This window comes from Camelus bactrianus, chromosome 9 (assembly GCF_048773025.1).
Source record: "Camelus bactrianus isolate YW-2024 breed Bactrian camel chromosome 9, ASM4877302v1, whole genome shotgun sequence".
NCBI lineage: Eukaryota > Metazoa > Chordata > Mammalia > Artiodactyla > Camelidae > Camelus > Camelus bactrianus.
This window is the reverse complement of record NC_133547.1, coordinates 11066758-11092145: the sequence shown is the minus strand read 5'-3', so window position 1 is coordinate 11092145 and position 25388 is coordinate 11066758. Positions and strand designations below refer to the sequence as shown.

Here is a 25388-nt window from a genome sequence, read left to right as displayed (position 1 = left end):
ATATTTAAGAGAGTGGCATATCTTTTATTTTTAAATGTCAACACTTGCAATACACCAGAAATCCCCACAACTTAAACTTATGAAAAAGTTTGTCATCAACTTAAAAATGTATGGAGACACAAACTTTTTTCAAAAAAAAATGTTATGTGCTACATGAAGCAAATAGTTAGAAGACTACTACTCTTCAAGTCACTGGGTCTGTCTGCTAAGGACCCCAGAGCTATGCCCACTGCCCTGATCTGGCATCATCTGACCCCTGCCTGCCCCCTTCCCACTCCAGCCACAAGGGCCTTGCTTGTCTCCATGCTACCTCTCAGGTCTCAGGACAGTCTGTTTCCCCACCTGGAATGTTTGCTCCCCTCTTTCCTCCCAAGTCCTGCTCCTCCTTGAGGTGAGAAACCAGTTCCCACACCAGTCTCCCAGCACTCTGTGCTGGAAACATCATCAACAACCCTGAGTTTCTCCACTCTGAGCCTCCCAACATGCTGTTCTCACTACAGGAAACACTCTTCCCCATGATCTTCCAGTACTCATTCTTCAGACTCACGTATGCTCTCCTCCAGGAAGCCCTCCCTGACGCCCACCACTCCCAGGCTGGGGCAGCCACTTAGTCTGGGTTCCCACAGTCCTCTGTGCCTCCCCTATCTGGGCCCTGACCTCTCTGCCTGTGCCTCCCCCAGCCCAGTCCACCCCACTGGACTGTGAGCCCCATGAGGGCGAAGCTGTCTCTGTCTCCACTGTGACCCCAGCATTGCCCAGCTGGGTCTGGGCAGGGCCTTGTGTCAACTATCTAAGGGTGGGTCTCACTAGGTAGAAAGATAGAAAGTAATGGAACCAGCCTGGACCAGTTTGGGCAGCAGAACTGAGAACCTGAGTCCTGACTAACCTTGGATGTTCCTTGGGATCAAGGGCTGGGCATGTGGGCTGAAAAGGGCAGGGCCAGGGAGTGAGGATTTGAAGGGATAAAAAGAATCCTTTTTCTGCAGTCTTTGAGATTTTTAATGAGCCAGTAATCACCTACTACCTGCGTGACTGAAGTTCTATGAAAACCTATAATGGCACTGACTGGGTTATTGTGAGATTTGGGTGCCACGCCTGGCACATAACACACACCCAGAACAAGACGGCAGTAAACTCTGGCACACACTTTTGTCCGCCAGGATTTGCCGTTAATCCTCTGAGGGAGGTACTAAAATAACATCCCATTTCACTGCTGAGAGACTGGAATAGAGGGAGGTTATTCGCTGGCCTGGGGAACGTCACGCGGCTTCTCGAAGTCAGCGCGGGATTTGAACCCAGGTCGCTACTGGCCACACGTGGCGGCTGGAAGAGAAGGAGGAAGGAGGAGAGGGAAGGTTACTGTCTGTCCCTCTCAGGTTCCCTCCAGTCTAGTGTTTCTTCCCCTTCTCCAGTCATCTTCCTTCTCTACTCCGCAGCGCTAAAGCCCAGTGACCTGTGGTGTAGAGGGCGCCCCTGGTGGACGCGGTGCGTAAGCGGCTCAGGGAGCTAAAGGGGTGGCGGGTGGGAGCCGATGGGGGTGGCGGGTCCTACCAGGATATGGGAGAGTGGGCATCAGTGGGGCTCACTCCTTCATTTCTTCATCACAGCCCAGAGCAACCAGTCTAGCAGGCAGGATGGGGGGCAGAGGAGGAGGGATGGAGCAAAACAGTCCTTCCAGAGAGGAGAATGAAGAAACAACCCAGAACAACTGATCCTTAGGGTAGGTGATCTTGAGCAGGTGACCGTGACTTTCTTCTGCCCCAATTTCCTCATCAGATGTAGATGATGTATTATATCTTCAAAGCATAAATGGGGGATAATACGATTTATGCCTTTTCTAGAAGGAGCCCAAAGGAGATTCCTCAACCCAGCCTGGGGGGGGCGGTGACGAGGGGTCTGGGCTTACTATTTACTGAGCCTTTAAAGCCTGAGGATGCCGAGGTGAACAAAAACCCCAGCCCTTGCTCTCAGGGCTCACCCGATGGTTCTGTACAGCCCCCGTACAGAGTAGCCCCCTTATCACATTTGGTGGTGACCACACCCCTGGGAAGTGAGTGCAGTTATGAGCCCCATTTACAGATAGGGAAAACCGAGAGGTAGAAATAGTTCGCTGCAGTCACACAGAAAGATGTGGCCGTGGCAGGGCAGAGACTTGAATTCAAGTAATTCCCATTCCCAAAACTTTCCAAACCGGAGGCTCCCTGCCCTTCAAAGCTCACGCTTGAGCCTCCAGCTCCACTCCATCCCTTCTCCCCAAACACTCCCTACCCTTTTGAATGTAAAACTATCAAGCATTCCACTCCTCACCCCCTACCCAACTCCACCCCAACCCCCATCCCCACCCCACCACCAACTGGCTAAGCCACACATTTTCATCAGCCAAGGAAGGTCTTCCCCTGTGAGAATTTGGAAGCCACCTGCTGAGCCGGTACACTTTCATCCCACTTAACATCTGTGTCTTCCCCGACAGGTGCTGCGGAGTGGGGAGGACGGACCCTGTCCCTGCCCTGGACCCTGTCCAGCTCTTGGCTTGGGGGGCAACAAGCATCAGACAAATGATCAAAGATGGACAATTTGAGTGGAAGGTGGATGGGAGAAATGAGCCTGGAAGCCTGGATGCCAGGAGCTCTGGGACGACACTAAGTTGGACCCAAAGGGAGGAGGGGACAGGGCAGATTGAAGCCAAATGCTTCAGGCAGAAGGAACCAGGCCCCCATGACTCAGACATTTGAAATGAGGCAACTTTAAAAAAAAATTTTTATTGAAGTTTAGTTGATTTACATGAAATGAGGAAATTCTTAACGAAAAGACAGATACAGTGCTTTCTGTATCTGTGTCAAAGCCATTCCATGAAATACTTCCTAGGAGTTAAAACAAATGAACCAGAGCTGCATGTACTGGATTTGAATGATCCCCAAAATTGAAGAAGGCCAGTTGCAGAAAGATATATGTATGCTGTGTGCTGCCTTGTGTATCACAGTTTTTAAATCTGCAAAAGAATACCTTCCCAGATATTGTGTGGGTTGCACAAATATGTAGTAAAAGAATGAAAAGCAGGGTGGGGGGAAGAGTATAGCTCAATTGATAGGGTGCATGCTTAGCATGCATGAGGTCCTGGGTTCAATCCCCAGGACCTCCATTAAGTAAATAAATAAATAAACCTAAATATCTCCCCCCTCAATAAAATAAAATAAAAAACTATGTCAGAATATTAACTGTAAGAGAGTGGTTTCCCTGGAGGAGGGAAGGAGGGAGAAATATGACATCTGGGAGGGGACACAGGAGACCCCGACTCAGTCAGTTATATTTTATTTCTCTAAATAAACAAATGCTAAAGATGGTGAGATATGATAAAGATAGGTGTGCACACACAATTCATCATGACAAGTCTTCAAAATCTGTTCTGTCTCCATATTTGAAATAATTATTTTTAAAACAGAAAAAGGGGATGGGACCAGGTGATGCTCAGACACAGTCATAGATGGGGGCCAGGGAGCAAGAGCCATCAGCAGAAAGACCTACATTTTTATTTTTTAATTTTTCTTGGCCCATGGCTGCCCTCCTGATGTAAATTTGTGGGTGCCTTTTTTTTTTTTTTTAACTCCCTGCCCTACTAGAGGGTATGATACATAGAAAGCTGCAAGAAAAGAGAGGATGGGGTGAGGGTGTTGCCTAGTCAAATTTGGGTCTGCCCATTCACCATGTAGCAAAGCCAATCTATGACTCGGGGTGTGATGAAGGAAATTATAGCATTTATTTGCAGGTGCCAAGCAAGGAGAATGGGCAGCTGATGCTCAAAAGATCCAAACTCCCCGATGGCTTTCAGAAAAGGGTTTTTAAAGGCAACATTTGGGTTGACAGTTGCAGCTTGTGGACTTTCTTTTGATTGGTTGGTGGTGAGATAACGGAGTGATGTTTCAGGAATCTAAATCATCCTGGTTCCAGCCATCTGGGATCTACTTGCTTATGGTCAGCACATAGTCACCATTCTTCACCGGGGTGAGGAGGGAGGGGTCAGTTTCTGCAGAGTAACTAAAAGATAAGCATCAGGTTGTTCTATACATCACCTGAGGAGGAACTAGCACTCTGCTTTATCTCTAAACAAAACTTTTGTTTAAGCCATCACTACTTTTCTTGTTCAACTGCTCCTCCTTTGTGTCTGCATTCCCTCACTTCCCCAGTTAGCAACTGCTTGAGTCTGCTCTGTGGAACTCAAGGAAGGCCTAGGAGACTAAAGCCTTTTTCTACAAACAAGAAACGGGGACACAGAAGGGCTTTTGTACCTAGGAAAGTCCCATAGAGTCCTGCTCAGTTTCAGTCTCCCCTTTTCTTTGATACTTCTCAATTCTGAGGGGAACAAGGGTGGGACAAGAAAGGGAATAGAGTTTAGGATAGAGGTGGTAATCATACACTCAGCAGGGGAACTCAGATTTAGGGGGACTCAGTTTCAAGAGCATAGGATGAAGTGGTGGATGTGGGGGTGGGATGCAGGTCACAGACCAAAGAATGTTGCTGCCTGTGGTCTGTGACATAGTCCAGTCCCTGGTGTTACTCACAGCCGAGGGTGCTCTTAGAATCCGGGGAAGCCTCAGACCCGAGGTTAGCAGGAAGGAAGCAAGACTCATTTTAAACTTCCTCTTTGCCCAGTTCTGGGTGCTGGGTGAGGTGGCTCTGAAGGAGAGAAAGCAAAGAAACTGAGATATGCAGGGCTGGGAGAAGAACACTGGGGAAAGGCATAGGCCAGAGAGCGGAGGAGCTCATCCCCAGACAGCAAGTCAGGTTCTAAAACAGTAAGGCTTAGAGAAACTCAAGCAAAATAAACCCCCAGCAATTTCCAGAAGCCACCTACCCCTCAGCCTGCTGGAACCCTGGGGTTGGCAGCCCCCAGAGTGGCTTAAGAAAATCCATCATAGGAGGTTAAATTTAAAGAGGATCACTTGGGGCCTCACCTAGCCCGGATCAGAGGATGGTCTGATGGGAAGTAGGTGGTGGGGAAGGACAGGGTCAGCTGTCAGCCACTGAACTGGATGTATGGGCATCTCCAGGTCCAGGGGAGGAGAGGCCAGGATCCACCACAAATGGCTCAGTTATTGCAAAATCGATGTTGGGAAACCTCTGAATCTTTCTCTTTAGACTGAGAATTTGGAAATCTTGATTGTTCTTTCAATAAATTTGAGAGCCTAGCCGATAATATTCAAATCATTCATTCAGCAAAATATATATTGAGTACCTGCTGGGTGCCAGACCTGCCAGACCCTGGGGACACATCAGTGAACCAGACAGAAGCCTCTGCCATCATGGAGAGCATCTGCTGGTAGGGGAAGGCAGAATGAAAATGTAAATCAACATATAAGATGCTTTCAGGTGCTGATAAGAGGTTGTGGAGGAAAGTTTGTATGTATTTAACAAACACATTCAAAGCTGACTACATGCCAGGCACTATTGTAAGTGCTTAGAAAATGTTAACTCATTTAGTATTTATTAAATACCTTATTTAATAATAAAAAGCAGGGTCTGAGATGGGGGAGGGAGCTAATTCAGTTTGTGTGCTCTGGGAAAGTCTCTTCCGGAGGGGACTGGCCTTTGAGCTGGGATTAGAAAAATGAACCAATCTCAATCTCTAGGCCAAACACAGCAGGCAGAGAGCTAGTGCAAAGGCCCTGAAGCTAGCTTGGTGTTCAAGAAACTGAAAGGCCAGTGTAAGTGGAATATCATGAGCAGAGAACAGCGGGGGGCCAAGATGATGTCAAACTCAGCAGCCAGTAGACAGATCCTTAATCACTGTAGGTCACCAGGAGGGGCTTGAATTTTATTACCAAAGTAATGAGAAGTCTTGTCTTGGAATCCTCAGAATTTGAGCAACTTTTAAACTTTCTTATCCATAGGATTTTGCAATCAAGACCATCTTAAAATACTAGGCTCTTGTAATCTTGTCATTTCTCTCCTAGACCAGAGCCCCTTCTCTCAAAACATGGCTGGAATGTTGCCTATAGTCTCCTTTGGCCTTGATTCTAGCCTCCTGACATCCCAGGGCTGTCCCCTGAAACTGGGGAGAGATGTGGGGAGGCTGGCCTACACTTTGTTGCCATGATGTGGGTACCAGTTCTTAGGTTCTCCTTTGTCTTGTTCTGGAGAGTCTTGGGAGGTACCAAATCCAAACTCCAACCTGTCAGTTCACTCAGCTCTTCTCCCGGGATAGCTAACAAGCACCTTAAATTCATGGCTCCAAAAGAGAATTCCTGATTCCCCTCCCTCCTGCAAAACCTGCTTCACCAGTTTTCCACCCCAGTTGGCCCCCATCTCCTTCCTCGTCTCTGGGAAAGGGAATGCCATATTTCCACTTGCTGCAAACAAAAAATCTAGGACAAGGGAAAACATTCATTTCACTAGAAAACACATCTTTCTGGGCTATCGTATTCTGGTGTTGCTCCCTGTCTTCGCAATCATCTCTGTGCCTCTGTGGCAATAGTCTTTTGGAATAAAGTTTCTCCTCCCCCAATATCAGAATTGTTTTTATTTGACAGAAATAATAACCTGGATGCCTTCCTTTGCCTTCAAACCGAATTTGTCAGCAAATTCTGCTGGCTCTACCTCCCAGTATATCCCAAATGCATCTATTTCTTTCTTTCCCCACTGCTACTCACCCTGCTCCCAGCCATTGTCATCCCTTGCCCGGACTTTACTGGCACTAGGTTCCCTGCCTTTTCTTCCCCTATCCCCATCCCCCACAGTTCCTTCTTCAGAGGGCAACCAGAGAAATAAATGCAAAGAGAAAACTAATCTGTGTGTATGTGTTAAGGGTGGGGATCAGTACTTTGGCACGAGTGAGGGTAATTGACTAGGAAAGGTCACGTGAGAGGTTTCTGGCATGATGGTAACTCTCCAAACCCTGAGGAGTTTGAGTCACACGGTTGTATGTGTTTGTCAAAATTTACTTGACAGTTAAGGCTTGTTCAATTCATCATGTGCAAATTAACCTGGGAGGTGGCCGGGAGTGACTCGTAAACCAATATTAAATCTAGCAAGTGATAGGCATGCTGATGTGTTTAGGAGTGAAGGGTACTGGTGTCTGCGACTTTCTTTCGAACACATTAAAAAAAAAAAAGATGGATTGATGAGAGAAGATGAAAAGATACCTAACCAAGTGAGGACAGTAAAACGTTATTGGTGAAAGCTAGGTGGTGAATATTGAAAGTTTTCATAATAAAATGTTAAACGAAAATGCAAAGCAAACCAAGTAACTTCCTGCTGGAAATCCTTCAACTGCTTCTCTTTGCATGAGAAATAAAATGCAAAATCTTTTCAAGGGCCTGGCATGATGTCCTTGCTGACCTCGCTGACCTCATTCCTACATTCAGCCTTTGGTGTAATCAATATTTATTTTATTAAAATTTTTTTCCCTTTCGTTTTTTAAAATTTTGTTTTTTATTATTTTGGGGGGAGGTAATGAGGTTTTGGGGGTTTTTTAGTAGCAGTACTGGGGATTGAACCTGGGACCTTGTGCGTGCTAGGCATGCACTCTACCACTGAGCTATATGCCCCCACCCACCTCAATATTTATTGAGCATCTTCTGTGTGCCAGACACTGCTCTAGATGCTCAGGATACAACATGGATCTGACACGGTCACTGTCATCTGCCCAGACTTTTGGAACTTCCTGAAATTATCTTACTTTACAACTTCATCTGCATGGGGATAAGCATTCCGGGAGGACAGGGTCCTCTCTGTTACTTATAGCGGCATTCCCAGGTCTAGAGCAAAGTCTTCTTTACAGTTAAACTTCAGTAACAATTAGTTGAAAGAATCTTAGCCAGTACATATTTAACACTTGTTATACAAGCACCTGGCCCTGTTTAAAGTTGTGTACACACACACCTACTTACTTAATCCTGAAACACATCCCCATTTTACAGAAGAGTTAACAGAGGCAGAGAAGCTAGGCTGTGAACTCAAGTAGTCTGGCTTCAGACCTCCGGTTTCTAACCACCATACTATACTGCTAAGTGAATTATGATTGAATCAATCGTTCAGCGGGGCCGGAATTCAAATCCCAGCTTTGCCCCTTTATTAGCTGTGTGGCCTAAGGCTAGTCAGTTTACCTCTCTGAATTTCGGATCCTTTATTGTTAAAAGTCACGTTCCTCCTCCCAGTCCGTGGTGAAGATAAAAGATGCTGGAGGAGGTTGGCTCAAAGACACCGTACACGCAGGCTCATGCGAATGCACACTCCGATTACAGGGCGGAGGGAGGTAGGAGCTGGCACGGGGTGTGGCCTCCAGAAGGAGGCCAAAGTCTCTGGCTTCCAGGTTCCCCTGATCGGCCCGCGCACCACCTGGGGTCCAAGACCTGTCTCCGCCCCCTCGAACCTGGGTGACCGGGGAGAAAACCGTTCAAGGGTGTGTCCCCGACACCCGGCGGCATCTGCGATCTGGGAGAAAGATACCCGGCGGCGGGGAGAGAACCCAGCCCCGCAGGCAGGGGGAGAGGCTCGCTGCCCCGCCTCCCTCCACCAGATTTCGTCGGGGAGGGAGCCTCCCGGCTCCCGCCCCCCACAGGCCCAGCCGCGTGGAGCGTCTGGGAGCGAAGAGAAGCAGTCAGCCCGCGGAGATGGAGGAGGCGGGCACCTGGGTGCTGCTGCTGCTGCTGCTGCTGCTCCTGGTGCTGACGCTGGCGCTGCCCGGGACCCGGCGCCGAGGCCACCTGCCCCCGGGGCCCACGCCGCTGCCGCTGCTGGGGAACCTCCTGCAGCTCCGGCCTGGAGCGCTGTACCTGGGGCTTTTGCAGGTGAGGGGCCTCCCGCACGCCCTGGCTAGATGCGGGGGTCGAAGGCCCAGAGAGGGAAGGGACGCACCCCTGGGAGAGAAACCGTAGTGCCAGCGCAAAGCGGCCGTCATGTATGTCCTAGAAGAGGCGGGCAGGTGAAGGGTCCCGGATGGGGCTATGGATGCCCTGGGGTGGGGAGGGAGCAAGGGTCCAGGGCTGAAAAGGGTCAGGGGATCCTGGGAAGAGAGGATCCTGGAGTGCGGGGCCAGGGCCAGGAGGGGCAGAATCCTGCCCACAGAATCCTGGAGAGGGATCCGGAGTGGAGAGCAGGACCCAGAGTGACAGGAGCCTGAAGTTAGAGAGGCCCCCAGAATCCTGGGAAGGTGGAATGGAGGCAGCAGGGAGGGAACAAAAACTGAGAGAAATAGGTGTCCTCAAGTAGAAGAGAAACTGATAATGTGATGGTGGTGGCTGGTCCCGAGCAGAGGTCCTGGGGAGATATAAGTGAGCTATCCAGAGGAGTGGGCAGAGAAGAAAAGGGGGTGGGACCCCCAGAGGAGGGGGAGGCAGAGGCTGGAGGGTTCTAGGAATCTATCTGCAGAGACAGATGGGAATGGGGAAGAGGGGGGTAGGAGGGAGCTGGAAGTTCTGCAACAGAGGAAAGGAAGGAGAGCAAGAAGGCTGAGACAGTCCCAACCCTCTGGGGGATTGGGAAGAGGCCAGAGGATCCCCATTCAAAAAGAGTCTGGGGTCTTCCAGGACATGGCAAGGAGGGTGGTGTTCTTGGGGAGAGATGGTTCCAGTGCTCCATGGTTATCTGCTCCAGAATTTGAGGGTTTAGCGGTGATTGAAAAGGGTGGCTAGTTCTGAGGGGAGGGAGCTGAGGGATTGGGGGAGACCAAAGATATAGCTGCCCATTTTTACTGCTGAATGTCTGAGCTGTGGGCATAGGGGTAGGTTCTGGGTTGCCCCAGAGTCATAAATTGGGGCTCTACAGGGGGTAAGGGGATGGGACCCAGAGAGTGTGTTGGGTGAGAGTTTGGGGAAGGAGGACTCTATGGGGAGGGCACCTGGGAGCCTGGTACAGAAAAAAAGAGAACTAAGCCCCCCAACGTGACTATTTCACTATTTCGGTTTAGGGCAGAGCAGGAGGGTTTCCTCTTAGGTGGCTCATCCAGCAACAAGGGGCACGATGGAGACACATAGACTTTAAGAGGCAGTAGCCTCCCCCCACAGCACCTGCCCCCCTCTCTCTCCCTGCCCCCAGCTGGGTAAGAAGTACGGACCAGTTTTCACTGTGTACCTGGGACCCTGGCGGCGTGTGGTGGTCCTGGTTGGGCGCGAGGCTGTGCAAGAGGCCTTGGGAGGTCAGGCAGAGGAGTTCAGCGGGCGAGGGATAGTGGCGACGCTGGATGGGACCTTTGATGGCCATGGTGAGTCATAAGCAGCCTGGAGGCTTCTGGGGCTTGCACTCAGATCCTGCCAGCTCTTACTGTTCTGCAACCTTCCATGCATGATTCAGTGTCTCCGGATCTCTGTTTCCTCATCTATAGTTAGTGTTTGTTTTGTTCTGTTTTTGTGGAGGGTAGGTAATTAGGTTTATTTATTTATTTTTAGAGGAGGTACGGGGGATTGAACCCAGGACCTCCTGCATGCTAAGCATGAGCTCTATCACTTTAGCTCTACCCTCCCCCTCCTCATCTGTAAAATGGGGTGATAACAGTGCCTGTTACATAGGACTGTAGTAAGGATTGCACGAGGTAAGAATACGCGGTTGTAATAGTCTTATTACTGCTCCAGGCAAAGTCCCCCCAGGGCCGGGAGGAAGAGGGAAGACATCTGAAGCACTGAGAATGAGTAGGCAAACACTCAAAATGTGTAAACTATTCTCTGTGTTAAGACTGAAAGCAGGAGGCCAGAGTGCGGGGACACAGCAGTGACTAAACCACCTCAGTCCTGCTCCCCCAGAGCACACAAGCCAGTGGGGAGACAGACCCGTCGCCAGTGGGGAGACAGACCCGTCACCAGTGGGGAGACAGACAGTGACAAGCCCAGAAAGGTCAGGGCCGGCCTGGGGGAAGCCCTGAGACGGTGGGAATTGGAGGAGGCGCCCGGCCCAGCCTCTTCAGTGGAGGACATCCAGGAAGTCTTCCTGAGAGACGGGGTGTCTGAGCTGAGACTCACAGGGGGACTGGGAAGGGTGTTCCAGGCAGAGGGACCAGCATGGAGGTGAGAGAAGACGCATTCATTCATCAACTGACAACTTTTCATTACGCCTGCCTTGGGACTGGGGACACGGTAGTGACCAAGACAGCTGTGGTGACATGTCTTACTGTGAGAGAGTGGGGCTTTGCCGTAAGACATGAGGGAAGAGAATAGAATTCTAAAATGAGAGGGACAGCCTTGAGAGCAGGACACATGGGGCCCTTTCCTGGCCCAGGGAGCAGAGGGAGTTGGGGTGTGAGAGGAATGGGAGGAATCAGGGAAGGCTTCCCAGAAGAGGTGACATTTGAGCTGAGACCCGAAGGTTGAGTAGAGTTAGTTCAGTGAGGACGAAGAGATGAATGATCCTGGCAGAGGGAACAGCAAGGGCAAAGGCCTAGAGGGGACATCCTGGCATCCTTGAGGACGTGAGAGAAGACCAGTGCGACTGTAGTGAGATGAGTAACAAAGCTGGAGTGGTCTGCAGAGCCTGATTACATGGGACCTGAGTCAAGCCAGCACGTTTGGACTTTGGGTTTTCCTGGGAAGGGATATGGTCGGAGTTAAAAAGATCTTCTGGTTGCGGAGTGGAAGTCCAGGCAGGGGACTGGGCTGGACCAGGACTGGGGCCATGGAGTGGGGAGGGGAGGTGGTCAGGAGAGGAATGCAGGGCTCTGGCCAGGGGGCTGGTCAGTGGCTGAGACAAGGAGGAGAGATGCTGGGTCCAGTTTGGGACAAAATGGAGGGGTGGGTAGACGGGATACCCAGGAGGAGGCGTCTAGGAGGCCATTATGGGCTGGCATTCTACAAATAGGAACAGCTCAGAGCAGGGAAGTGTCCATCCAGAGCAAGTCTCTTGGATAAAGGAGGGAAACGGTGCGATTCCACCCTCCTCCCTCCCTGTTCAACCTCCTAACGACGTGGGACATGGGACCCAACAGTACTCCATAAATGCTGGGGTGGAGGGATGAATGGATAGATGGTTGGAGAGAAGAGAGGGAGGGAGGGAGGGAGGGAGTAAAGGAAAGAGGAAGAAGGAAGGATAAATGAATGGGTGGATGAATAGAGGAATAAAAATATGGATAGATAGTGCTCGCTTCGGCAGCACATATACTAAAATTAGAATGATACAGAGAAGATTAGCATGACCCTTGTACAAGGATGACATGCAAATTCATGAAGCGTTCCATAAAATATATATATATATGGATAAACGGAAGGAAGGAAGAAATCTTCACTCACCCTGCTTAATCATAGAAGGCTCAAGGAGCCTGGATAATTCCAGTTACCAGCCTCTCAGGAGAAGGTCACCCTGTGACCCAAGGTTAGGCATTTATTGAGCATCTCCGGAGTCCTCATCCCTGGGCTAGGCTGGTATGGACTCAGGACAGGGCACCTCACTGGGAGGAAGGGCTGCTACTGTCCTGGGAGAGGGGCCGGTCCCTCCTTGAGCCTAGCCTTCTGTGCAGGGGTTTTGTTCTCCAATGGAGAGCGATGGAGGCAGCTGAGGAAATTCACCACGCTGGCTCTGCGGGAACTGGGCATGGGGAAGCCAGAAGGCGAGGAGCTGATCCAGGCGGAGGCCCAGCATCTGGTGGAGTCGTTCCAGGGGACAAAAGGTCAGCGGGGCCAGTGGCCTGAGTGTAGAGATGGCCTTCCCTCTGGGGCTGGGCTGGGGACTCTGGTCACCTCCCTCTCTCTCCTTCTCCACCTTCCATCTCTGTCCTGCTGTCTCTGTGTCCCTGGGACTGTCATATCACTCTTTCTGCCTCTTTTCTCTCTGTTTTTCTGTTTTTCTCTCCTGCAAGTCTGTCCGTCTCTCTCCCTGTCTCTCTTTCCCTGTGGCTCTCTCTTTTCCTGACTATCTGTTGTCCCACAACCCCTTCCTTATCTGTGTCTCTTGGTCTCTCCCTGTCTATCTGTCTCTGTCTCACTCTCTGTGCTTGTCTCTTTCCAGTCGTGTCTGGTCCCCACTCCATATCCAATCCACCTCCAGGTCAGCTCCCCTCTTCCCAACTCCATCCAGCCCTCCTCCTTGCTCCTCCTCCCCAGGACGGCCATTTGACCCCTCCTTGCTGCTGGCCCAGGCCACCGCCAACATCATCTGCTCCCTTGTCTTCGGCCTCCGCTTCCCCTACGACAGTGAGGAATTCCAGGCCATGGTCCGGGCAGCTGGCGGCACCACCATGGGGGTCAGCTCCCCGTGGGGTCAGGTAAGTGGGTGGGACCCCTCTCCAGCCACTTTCCCCAAAGGCTTGTGTCCACCTCTTCCAGGTAACCCCAGAGCGCTCAGTCCGCCTGCCCCTCCACCCTGGTGCCAAGTCAGGTCCCCGTGAAAACAGCTGTCTTTCTCCCCACAGACATACGAGATGTTCTCCTGGCTCCTGCCGCGCCTGCCAGGCCCCCACACACAGCTCCTTGGCCACTTGGGCACCCTGGCTGCCTTTGCCGTCCAGCAGGTGCAGCGGCACCAGGGAAGCCTGGACACCTCGAGCCCCGCACGTGATGTTGTGGATGCCTTCCTGCTGAAGATGGCAAAGGTGGGGGCATTTGTGGGTTGGGGGGTCCTCCTGAATGGCACTGGCGGCCTGGCTGGTCCCCAGCCAGGTGTAGCCGGGACATACTGTCAGCCTCCATCCTTCTCTGCACGTGTCCCTGTGGATCTGTGTCTCTGCCTGGGTGTGCATAGCTCTTCTTTCTGGTACATTGTTCTCCGCCTCCCCCCACCCCACACTCACCTCAGGTGTGTTTGAGTCTCTTGCATCTCTCCCCCTCCTCTTCCCTCCAATCTCAGGCCCAGCTCAGGCCCCCTGCCCAGTGACCTGCCACCAGCAATCCCCACCAGCCCTTCTCCCCATCCCTACCTCTCGCCTCCCACACAGGACATTTCCTGTGAATTACAATCATTTGCTTATGAAACCCTTCAATCTCAAATTATACTAATAAAGTTCAATTTATTAATTAGGTGAGAACAATCAACTTGTGAGAAAATTAGAATTAAGATGACCCCTGTGGAAATACCTAGTTTTGAATTGTACAGATTTTGCAATGATGGGAGATATTCAGGGCCACATCCTTGAATAAATGCAGCCACCCTCTTGGTGGAGAGAGCAATTTTCTTAACTCTGTGGCCCTGTTTATTTTCCCTTTCATTTTTTTAATTTGTATTTCTTTTTTGTGGGGGAGGTAATTAGGTTTCTTTATTTCTTTAAAAAAAATTTTAGTGTGGGAGGTATTTGGTTTATTTATTTATTTTTAGAGGAGGTACTGGGAATTGAACCCAGGCCCTTGTGCGTGTTGAACAGGCGCTCTACCACTGAGCTCTACCCTCCCCGCCTATTTATTTATTTTTTTAATGGAGGTACTAGGGATTGAACCCAGGACCTCATGTATGCTAGGCATGCACTCTACCACTGAGCTATACCCCCCTTTTCATTTTTTTAATTTAAAAAAGAACGTAATTGTAGTAAAATACACATAACACTTCCCATCTTGGCCACTTTTAAGTGTACAGCTCAGTAGTGTTCATGACATTTGCATCACCACCTTTGCTCTCCAGAATGCTTTTCAACTTGCAAAATTGAAATTCTATACCTGTTAAAGAAACTCCCACCTTTCCTTCTGCCAGCGCCCGGCAACCACCCTTCTATTTTGTGTCTCTATGAATTTGATGACTCTAGGAACCTCCTGTAAGTGGAATCACACAGTATTTGTCCTACTGAGGTTTATCTCACTTAATGTCCTCAAGGTTCATTCATGTTGTAGCGTGTGACAGGACTTCCTTCCTTTTTAAGGCTGCCTCATATTCCATCGTACGGCTATGTCACATTTTCTTTATCCGTTCATCCATCAGTGGACACTTGGGTTGCTTCTACTCTTTGGCTATTGTGAATAATGCTACTTTGAACATGGATGTACAAATGTCCTTCAAGACCCTACTTTTCTGAGGGGGGGGTCATTAGGTTTTTATTTAACTTATTTATTTTAATGGAGGTACTGGGGATTGAACCCATGACCTCATGCATGCTGAGCACAGGCTCTACCACTGAGCTCTACCCTCCCCCACCACTTTCCGTTCTTTTGGATAAATCCCCAGAAGTGGAATTGCTAGGTCATATGGCAATTCTATGTTAAGCTTTTGAGGAGCCGCTGTACCATTTGCTGTAACAGCTTCACCATTTATATGTCCCCCTGGTGACAGGAGTTCCAGTTTCTCCACATCCTCACCAATACTTGTTATTTTCTATCGGTGTTTGTTTTTAATAGCAGCCACTCTCTTGCCTTTTTAAAACATTTCAGCCAGAGAGAACTTATATCAAAAGCCCACTTTCCAACTTTCCCAAACATTTGTTTAAACTCCTAACAAAGCTTTAACTTGCTATGCTGCACCCCCAACCTGGCTGTGCTGGGCCTCGACTCCCCGCAGCCCATGTTCTCTAAGCCCCTCTGCCTGGTTTCTCCCAGGAGAAGCAAGACCCAAACACAGAATTCACTGACAAGAACTTGCTGATGACGGTCATTAATCTGCTGTTTGCTGGGACAGTGACAGTCAGCACCACAATCCGCTACACCTTCCTGCTCCTGCTGAAATACCCTGAGGTCCAAGGTAGGAGCCTTTGCCACCAGCCAGGCCCTGGGAACAGGAGGCAGGGCTCAGAGGAAGAACCATCAGGAGAGTCCTCCTGAGCCAGAGCCTGGAGGCGACAATGGGTCTGGCACCCAGGGTGTCTGGGGAGCCAGTTGTTTGGGGACTGCTGGTTGCAGTGTGAGTAGTGAAATGAGAAATGAGGCAGGAGACATCTCCAGACTTGCTGTCTTGGTGGTAACTTGTGTCCCTAATCCTGAGCAATGGGGAGCCATGGAATGTTGTTGAGCAGGGGAAGGACAGGGTCAAATTAGCATTTTAGAAAAACCCTTTAGTCTGCCATGAAGAGGTAGGTTGTAAGGTGTGAAAGAGGATGCCAGGAGCTCAGGGTAAGGACTGGGGTGGGGGAAGACAGCGCTGGGCCAAGCTGTGGGGAGGGGAGAGGGAGCCACGTAGGCAGGTGGTGGAGAAAAATAAGGGAGGGGGTCATCCAGGGATAGGCCAAGGGCTCTGACCAGAGGACTGGGGGACTGGGAAGCCACCCTGAGGTGAGGCCAGAAGGGATGAGGAGCTGTTTCAGGGGAGATGCTGAGGCCGCTTTGGGACAATCTGAATGTGAGGGGCCTGGGGCCACCAGGGGGAGGCCACAAGACACCTGGGTCAGGGCTGGAGAAAAAAAACAAAGTGGAGTTATCAGGGGACAGGCAAGACCTGAAGCTGTGATGGTGACGGAGGATGTGGGGTGAGGCAGGGCTGGGAATTTGCCCCAGGGGACTCCAGCGGTTCAGGGTCAGGCAGCTGCCTTAAGTGCTGTCAAGATGGTGGGGTGGGCTGACCTGGAAGATGGAAGATGGGACCTGGGGCCTGGTGGCCTTGGTGGAATGGAGTCAGCTGTGGTTTCAGCTCACTGGGCTCCAGGGTCCTCATTTGGGAGATGGGGCTATACAGTGGTACCCACCTCGCAGGACTGCTGTGGGGAATGAGAGGACAGATGGGATGCCCAGCACACTGGCTGCTCCAGAAGACCGTCCAAGCAGAGGATCACAGTGCCCCGCCCCACCCCTGACCTCCCACCCCCCTCCTCTTGAGTGCAGAGCGGGTGCAGGAGGAGCTGACTAGGGAGCTGGGGGCCGGCCGGGCACCCTGTCTGGCAGACCGAGCCCGCCTCCCCTACACGGATGCGGTTCTGCACGAGGCACAGAGGCTGCTGGCACTGGTACCCATGAGCATGCCCCGAGCCCTCACCAAGACCACCCGCTTCCGGGGGTACACCCTGCCCCAGGTGGGTATGCGGGTCAGCCCTGCCCAGCAGCTGTCTCTGCCTCGAGCCTGAGTCTGCTGCTATCTGTGTCTCTGACTTTTTCCAGATCTTGGTCTGTCTCTCTTTCTCTCGCTGTTTCTACATCTTCCTCCTCTTTCTCTCTCCTCCCTGGCTGATATCTCCCTCTTTTCTTCTCATCTCCCTTTCTTTCTCTATGTCCCCGTCTGTCTCTGCATCTCTCTCTCTGTGTTGCTTTCTCTTGCCTTTTGACTTTCCCAGCCTTGGTTTCCCTATGTTTCAGATGGGTATCCTAATTCTTCCTCCTCCCAAAGTGGTTAGGACAATCAAATAAGGTGACAGGCAGGGAACAATCTGAGGGCTAACAGAGGCCCTCACCCTCAGTCCCTGCTGTAAACACACAGAATCAGCCCCACCCTCTCTCACTCAGTTCCTGTCCCTTGATTCGAGAGCAATTCAGAGCCATCACCACCAGGGGACGATGTCTCCCTGGAAACCTGAGGCGCCTTCCGCACCAGCTGCTCCCTCCTTGAGCTTGGTTGTAGAATCCAACCCATAGCAGTTAGAATCCAGCCCTGCTGTTTTCAGGCTGAGACCTTGGGCAAATCACTTCACCCTCTGAACCTCCATCTACTCCTATTCTAAACTGGGAGCAGTAATAGCATCAACTGGAGATTATAAGGAATCTGTGAAAAAATGCTTGTAAAACACCAGCTGAGCTCTTTGTACAGGGAGTGGGGCTCCTCTGTACACCCCCGAAGCAACGATTGCTAAAGCAATGACTATAGCAAGTGCAACAACTACTGCTAATGACAACAGTAATAACAGGCATTAGTGGTTGAGGACCTGCTCTGTGCCAGGTATTAGTCTAAATGCTCTACACGTATTACCTTATTCAATCTTCAGAGCCACCCTCTACCATTATCACACCCATTGTACAGATGAGGAAACTGAGTCCCTAAAATGTTAGAAGACTTGCCAACCCCAGCCAGCCTACAAGTGGCAGGGGCAGGATTTGAACCCAGAGCCTGTGCTTTAACCACTGCTCTCTGCCTTTCTCTTATTTTAATGGCAGTTACACGACCTTTTCCTGAAGCCTCACTCACCTTCCCAACTCAGAGCCCCATTAACCAGAGTCCCTAGCAAAGGAGGTCCCTCTTCGTCTCCTCATACTCCCCACCTTGACCGTGCACCACAGTCCTGGGAATACCATAACTCTGATCTCAGCTGAAGGGGCTGCCACTGTCCCCAAACCTGGGCAGGGGAAGCCTTCGTGGACAGCCATCACCCACCCACACTTCGCCTCTGGAATACCATAGTGGCAGAAAGCTGGACTCTGAGCCAAGCTGCTTAGGACAACCACAGCTGAATCCCAGCGTACCCCCAAAGTTTAAAACACTGTGTAAAAATAACAAACTCTGCCGTGTCCAAGTGTTGCCTTAGGGCAAGTTGCTGAAGTTCTCTGGGCCTCTTCCCATCCTTAAAAATGGGGATCAGAAAAAAAGAAAAGAAAGAAATCTTTAAAAAAAATAAATAAATAAATAAAATGGGGACCATATTAGTAACTGTTTCCTAGGCTTGTTAGAAAGATTTAGCGAGTTTGTGTGTGTGTGTGTGTGTTTGTGTGTGTATGTAAGTAGAACACATGTACCTATTACAAAGGAGGTGAGTTAGATATAAGGCTTAATAAAGTCTCTGACCCATAATCACTCAGATGCCACTGTGTTTTTTTTTTTTCTTTATTTTTTGGGGGGGCTGGTAATTAGGTTTGTTGGTTAGTTTGTTTGTTTATTCTTAAAAGAGTTACTGGGGATTGAACCCAGGACCTCATGCATGCTAAGCATGCGCTCTACCACTGAGCTATACCCTCCTCCCAACCCCTGTATTTTGTGAACTGATTTCCCCAACACACCAGACTCATGTGCTCCGACTCTGAGCGGAAGGCCTGGGTTGTGAGGGATATTTATAGTTTTATTATGATTTCCCCCCAGGGCACAGAGGTCCTCCCTCTCCTTGGCTCCATCCTGCATGACCCCAAGGTCTTCCAGCAGCCGGAGGAGTTCAACCCCGGCCGATTCCTGGACGCAGAAGGGAAGTTCAAGAAGCAGGAGTCGTTTCTGCCCTTCTCCTTAGGTATCTGCTGGGCCGCCCCTGCCCCCCCGCTGGTCCTCCCCCAGGTCCTCCCCCAGGCCCGGCTCCAGCTCTCTCTTCCTCGCAGGTAAGCGCGTCTGCCTTGGGGAGGGCCTGGCTCGGGCCGAGATCTTCCTCCTGTTCACCACCGTCCTGCAGGCCTTCTCGCTGGAGAGCCCCTGCCCACCGGGTGCCCTGAGCCTCCAGCCAGCCGTCAGCGGCCTTTTCAACATCCCCCAAGCCTTCCAGATGCAATTTCGGCCCCACTGACCTCCATCTGACCCGCCGTGTGGACTGGATGAAGGAGGGCACCTTGGGAGGGGGCAGGCAGCCTCGACAGTGGGCATGGATATGGCTGGGACTCCAGAGCCGCACGTCTACACCACAGGCAGCCACATTCATGCACCTGGAGCTGTTTTCTAGAGTCAGTCACACGTATATTCAGCCTCCACATCCACGGGGTCCTCGGCCCACACAGCTGTTGAGACTTGGAACCACACACCCAGATCCCAACCATGCGGGCCGTGAGGCAATGTGGCCACACAGCTTTCTACAGACATACATTTAGTCCATCAGGAATCACAGCCACATGCCCAGATAACCCACCAACTCAAATACCACACGACCCCCCTGGACTCACAACCTACACATTCAAGTTCAGCCACCAGTGTTCTCGGCCCGTGTGCCCTCTTCACTCCTCAGACTTCCCAGTGTTGCCATCTCTGGGAGCCTGGTGCAGAGAACATGTCCCATGCTGGCTCACGTCACCTCACAGAGACCCTCTTTATCTGCGGCCCTCAGGTCATGGTACCAGTGTCCTTGTACAAGGCTTTCTCCAGCTACATGCCCCCAACCAGTGAACCACACAGTCAACCCAAGTGTGACACTGGCCTGCCCACTGAGACAAGCTACTCCCACAGGGACACAGCCATGGTCTCCTGTGCACCTTCAGCCCTCAGGGACACCCCTTTCCAAGCACCCTGATCCCCAGATGCTCCCAAATACAAACACACCCCCAATGTGCAGTTGTGCATACAAGCCTGTGGACTAAGCAAACTTGGACACACATGGACCCTCAGAACAGAGGAACACACACACACACACACACACACACACACACACACACACACACTCCAGCTTATATAACTTGAAAAACCTCCCCTGCTCCCCAGTCCCCCTCAACACACACTGACGCACTGCCCCTACTCTGTGTCAAAGTCCCAGTTAGACCTCGTGGAAGGGACCAGACTCCAACTCCCTGGGTCAGGGAAGAGGCCAGGTCTGACGTCTTTGTGACTCCGAAGATCCCCGTTTTGCAATAAAAGTTCCTTTCTAGACCCTGGTCTGGCCCAGGGCAGGGCCTAGCGTGAGTGTGACAGTGTCCATCATTGTGAGTAAGGGGTGGGAATGGGGAGGGTCCACCCCTCCCTCGAGGCTAGGCGGGAGCTGAAAAACACGGCCCCCGCCCACCCTGGCTGCTGACATCAGTAGCAGATGTGGAGATGGGGGGGAGGGGAGCGGTCCTGGGCCTCACTTCCGGTGAGGCTGATGTGGATGGGGTGGGCAGGCCTGGGGCTGGGGTTGGAGGGGTGGAGGGCCTCAGTTAGGAAAAGCCTGAAGGTGACCCCTCCACGCCCTGGGCGCTCTCCCAAACTAAAAGTAGATGCTGAAACAGGAGCCCTCACTCTACCCTCACTCTGGCCTCTTCTGCTACCCTTTCCCTCCCTTCTCTTCGTAAGGAAGCCAGAAGCATCTTTTTACTTGTCAGTTATCTACGAAGGAAGTGTTCAGACCCACGATAGTAGAATAGTGCGATGAACCTCTGGGCCCTTGACCCAGCCTCATTGGATAACCATCCAATTTCTGCTAATTTTATTTTGTCGATCACAATCTTCCGATTATTTTAAAGCAAATCTCAGAAAATAATTGAATACACATTTCTAATAGTAAAAGGACATTTTCCCCCTGACATTTTATGAGGACAATTTTCAAAGTTGAAGGGATTCTACGGGAAGGCCCATGGGCCACCTCTGGATTCTCCCACGGCAGTTTGCCACGTGTATTAGCACATTTCTAGCCACCTGCCCATCCAGCTCATTTTTTTAGGCATTTCAAAATAAATTACAGACATCTGTCTCTGAATGTTTCAGCAATGCTTCGTTAGCTTTTTTTTTTTTTAATTTTCCACAATGTTATCACTTTATTTTTTGGCTTAAGTTCTATAGAGGTAGCACAGAACAGCGATACAATAGAAAACAGACGAGCTTGGGATCAGACCCTGACTTTGCCACTTTCTAGCTAATGACTCCTTCACTGAGGGTTGAGCATCTAAAAGACCAAATTTAAAAGAAGAGATGTGAACAATTCTGGAACTTAATAGGAACGAAGTACACGTTGAGTTCTTGAATTTATTATTGTTACTGCTTTTCATATGTCTGTGATGTGAAAAGGAATAAATGAGGTTTCAGGTTTCCTCCTTTTGAATTAAGGCAATGACTTGCTTTCCTTTGTGCTCAAAATTCACACCCAGGGAAATTTGGGATCAGAAATACCAGCAAACAGGTGGGGAAAGCAGGGGAGGATTTAACTCAGTGGTAGAGCACGTGCTTAGCATGCAGGAGGTCCTGGGTTCAATCCCCAGCACCTCCAAATAAATAAATAAATAAATAAATACCTAATTATGCAACCCCCCAAGAAAATAAAGTAAAAAAAGAATTTTTTAATAAAAGAATTTTTAAAAAAGAAATAGCAGCAACCTCATTTATTAAGGAAGAATGGAACTAGGATTGTATCAAAATGAAAGTTGACATGAGTTAAGATGATTCGAGTAGCAAGCAAAAGAAAGCATAAACTCAAAATGGCTTAACCAGTAATTATTGGACCCCAAAGTAAAAGTATTTACAATTAGTAGGGTCTTCAGGGTTATTCTGGGGGAGGGGTTAAAATATACATAGCATAATATTTCTCATTCTCACCACTTGTAAGTGTACAACTCAGTGGCATTACATACATTCACAATGTATAACCATCACACTGTCTATACCCCAAACTTTCATTACCCCCAGCAAATACTCAACTTATTAAAATGATAACTCCTCCTTTACAATTCACTTTTTAAAAGTCACAACCATAATATCCATTTCCACACCTATTACAATTACCGATTTTGCAGTGTTAGTGTTCACGTTTCCCTGGCTGTCCCAGAAATGTATTTCATAGTCAAGTTTGTTCAAATCAGAACCCAAAGGTTCACCATGCAGTGCCTTTGTTTGAACATGCAGGTCTTCTAAATCTGTAACCGGTCCCCAACCTTTTGTATGCCACTTATTTCTTAAAGAAACTGGGTTATTTGCCCTGTGCAGGTTTTCACATCCTGTCTTCGGCTGATGGCCTCTTTGGGGTGCCACTCAAGATGTCTTTCCATTGTCTGGAATTCCCTGTAAAGTGGGAGTTAGACCAGATTCGGGCTCATTCTGGCAAGAACTCTTCACATCATATCTCAATAATAAATGGTCTCATATAGCGTGTCCAGGTCCTGATCCCTCTTTTAGAAAGTTTCCCATCAACCTTTCACTTACTGGCCTTAGCAAAGGGATCCTTTAAAACCAAATCAATCAGGTCTCTCCCCTGCTCAAAGCCCCCCAGTGGGGCACCCTTGTGCACTGCTGGTAGCAAAGTAAATTGGTGCAGCCACTATAGAAAACAGTTTGGAGGTTCCTCAAAAAATTAGGATTGTCAAATGACCCAGCAATCTCATTTCTTGGTATACATCCAAAGGAAACACATCAATATGTCAAAGAGATCTCTGCACTCCCATGTCCATGGCAGCGTTGTTCACAATAGCCAAGATACAGAACCATCTAAGAGTCTGTCAGCAGATGATTGGATAAAGAAAATGACATAGCTATGTAACAGAATATTATTCAGTCATAAAAAAGAAGGAAATCCTGCCTTTGGTGATAAACGTGGATGGACCTTGAAGGCATTATGCTAAGTGAACTAAGTCAGACACAGAAAGACAAATACTGCATGATCTCACTTATATGTGGAATCTAAAAAAGCCGAATTCATAGAAACAGAGGGATGTAATGTACAGCATGGTGACAATAGTTAATAACACTATATTATAGAACATTGGAAATTTGCTAAGAGAGTAGATCTTAAAAGTTCTCTTAAAACGAGAGAAAAACATTTGTAACTGTGTAGTGATGGATGTTAATAGACTTATTGTGATCATTTCACAATGTATAAAATGCTGAATTGCTATGTATACCTGAACCTAATATAATGTTCTACGTCAGTTATAGCTCAATAAAAATTAATAATTAATAAGTTAAATTAAAAAACAAAAGAATAGTGGTTGCCCAGGGCTGGGGGTGGGAGAAATCAGGAGATGCTGGTTAAAGGGTACACATTTTTTAGTTATAAGATGAAGTTCTGGCTCTAATGTACAGCATGACAGCTATAAGTTAATCTTGTGATGTATACTTGAAATTTACTAAGAGTAGATCTTAAATGTTCTCACCATACGCACCAAAAATGGTAACCGAGGTGATGGATGTGTTAACTAAGTTAATTGTGGTAATCATTTCACAGTCTGTACATGTATATCAGGAGGAGGCCCTGAGGCCCGTGAGCCAGGGATAAGAGCCAGGTGGACACCAGGGGGCATGAGGTAAGCAGTTTGGGAGTTTATCTTGGAAGGTTTGAGGCCAAGGAGGGAAAGGGTTTGACTTGGGATTGAGACACATTCCTCTTGTTGTTTGGCAGGTTAGAGGGAAGGAGAGTGGCGGCCCGGGAGGAGGCGGGAGGAGGCCAGAGGAGAGGACCAAGCTGGAGCAGGGTGAGGTAACCGGGAGGAGGGTAGGATGAGGCGGGAGAGAGCTTTGTGAATCGAATCCCCCATGGCACCTGGAAACCTACTGCAGGGTGGAGGGTATCCAAGAAGACCCTGAGGGTTGGGGCTGGGTGACAGGATCTAGGTACTGAGGCTGTCACTGCAGTGGGACACAAATGATACAGCTTCAGGGAAGCTAATGGTGAAAAGCCCTAAGTGGCAGGTTGAGAGCTGGGAGCTCACCTGGAGGGCAGCAGGGGAGCTGAGGTTAAGCAGAGAAGGGACAGGGTCAGATCTGAGTTTCAGAAATATCCCTCTGCTTAAGAATGGGAGATGGACTGGAGGGAGGAAAAGTGGAGGCGAGGAGGCCGGCAAGGAGGCCAGGGAGGAGGCCAGGGCAGGGTCCTGGTGGGAAAGGATGGGGCTGGACTCCATGAGGTGGGGAGAAGAGGCAGGTGCGAGAGACATGGGCAGGTGGAGAGGAGAGGAGTTTGTAAGGAGCTGTAGGGATGCCAGTGCACAGAACGGCCAAGAGCAGAGAGATGGTGCCCAGCCCCCTCTTGCAGGCACCCAGGCTTGAAGAGACCCCGTTCCATATGCGCAACACACAGGGGCAAGGAGATGGACAAGCAGGAGAACCAACACACAGGCATCGGATCTGCAAGGATCAGGGCACACAATCCACCAGAGGGAGACAGCAATGCCAGTGCACAGGGAGACATACAGATGAGATGCAAAAAAATCAAGGGCACCTTGTCAGCTGTCGTCACCACGTGCAAAGAACTGCACGTGCACTGCCCTGGGACACCCGCCCTGTAGCCTGCCAAGTGGGCGCTGTTCTTACTCCCACCTTACAGATGGACACGCCGAGGCTCAGGGAGGCCAGTCACTTGTAAGATCACACAGTTAGTGGCAGAAACAGGATTCCAACCCTGGTCAACTCAACTGGTGTCCTGTTTCTGGGCCCATGTGGGTCTTCTTTGTAGGAGGATCCACGTCTCCCTGAGTGTAGCCCGGGGATGCCCATGAGGCCGTGTCCTGGTTTCTGAGGTTTCTCCAGGAATGGAGTTCCAGACCCAGCTTGTCTGAGTGTGGGCCAGCAGCGTGCCCCTGCGTGTCTCCTCCTGTCCAGCCTCCATGTGTGGATGACATCCGAGAGAGAGAGAGAGAGAGAGAGAGAGAGAGAGAGAGAGAGAGAGAGCGAGAGAGTGAGCGAGAGAGAGAGAGAGAGAGAGAGAGAGAGAGAGAGAGAGAGAGAGAGAGAGAGAGAGAGAGAGAGAGAAAGAGAGAGAGTGTGTCCTTGTCGAGGAGCCCTGAGTGTGAGGGGGAGTGCCTGGCTGGGCTGGGCTGGGGGTGGAGGCAGGGTGGGGGGGTCGCAGAGGGGAATGGAGTTCTGGAGGAATGTTTACCAGACACAGAGATAGCCCAGAGGGACAGCGCCCAGAGCTGGGACAGAGAGACACACAGCTTCCCTGCCTCCCTGGCTCAGGATTAGGGGCCCCTTCCCACTCCTCAGCCTCCCTCCAGGGCCCCTTTAAGACAGAGCTGGTCTTCTTTTCTCCACTTTAACCCCTCGAAGTTCAGGTGGCCCCT

The 25388-nt window shown here is 50.1% G+C and overlaps 1 protein-coding gene, 1 long non-coding RNA gene and 1 other non-coding gene across 3 annotated transcripts; all 3 read left to right on the top strand.

The window, feature by feature from the left end:
- Window positions 1-1235: 1235 nt before the first annotated feature.
- On the top strand, window positions 1236-3337 carry LOC123614613 (uncharacterized). The gene is made up of 3 exons (XR_006722054.2): window positions 1236-1485; window positions 1608-1720; window positions 2471-3337. It is a non-coding gene; the product is annotated as an uncharacterized LOC123614613 (long non-coding RNA).
- A 4926-nt stretch (window positions 3338-8263) lies between these two features.
- On the top strand, window positions 8264-20322 carry CYP2S1 (cytochrome P450 family 2 subfamily S member 1). Its single transcript, XM_074369608.1, is given in 10 exon segments — window positions 8264-8783; window positions 10030-10195; window positions 12434-12583; window positions 13017-13177; window positions 13325-13504; window positions 15429-15570; window positions 16644-16831; window positions 18820-18961; window positions 19047-19219; window positions 19221-20322. Coding segments are annotated over 10 exon segments (1785 nt in total). The 5' UTR covers window positions 8264-8606; the 3' UTR covers window positions 19527-20322.
- On the top strand, window positions 12054-12160 carry LOC123614619 (U6 spliceosomal RNA). Its single transcript, XR_006722057.1, has one exon. It is a non-coding gene; the product is annotated as a U6 spliceosomal RNA (small nuclear RNA).
- Window positions 20323-25388: the final 5066 nt, after the last annotated feature.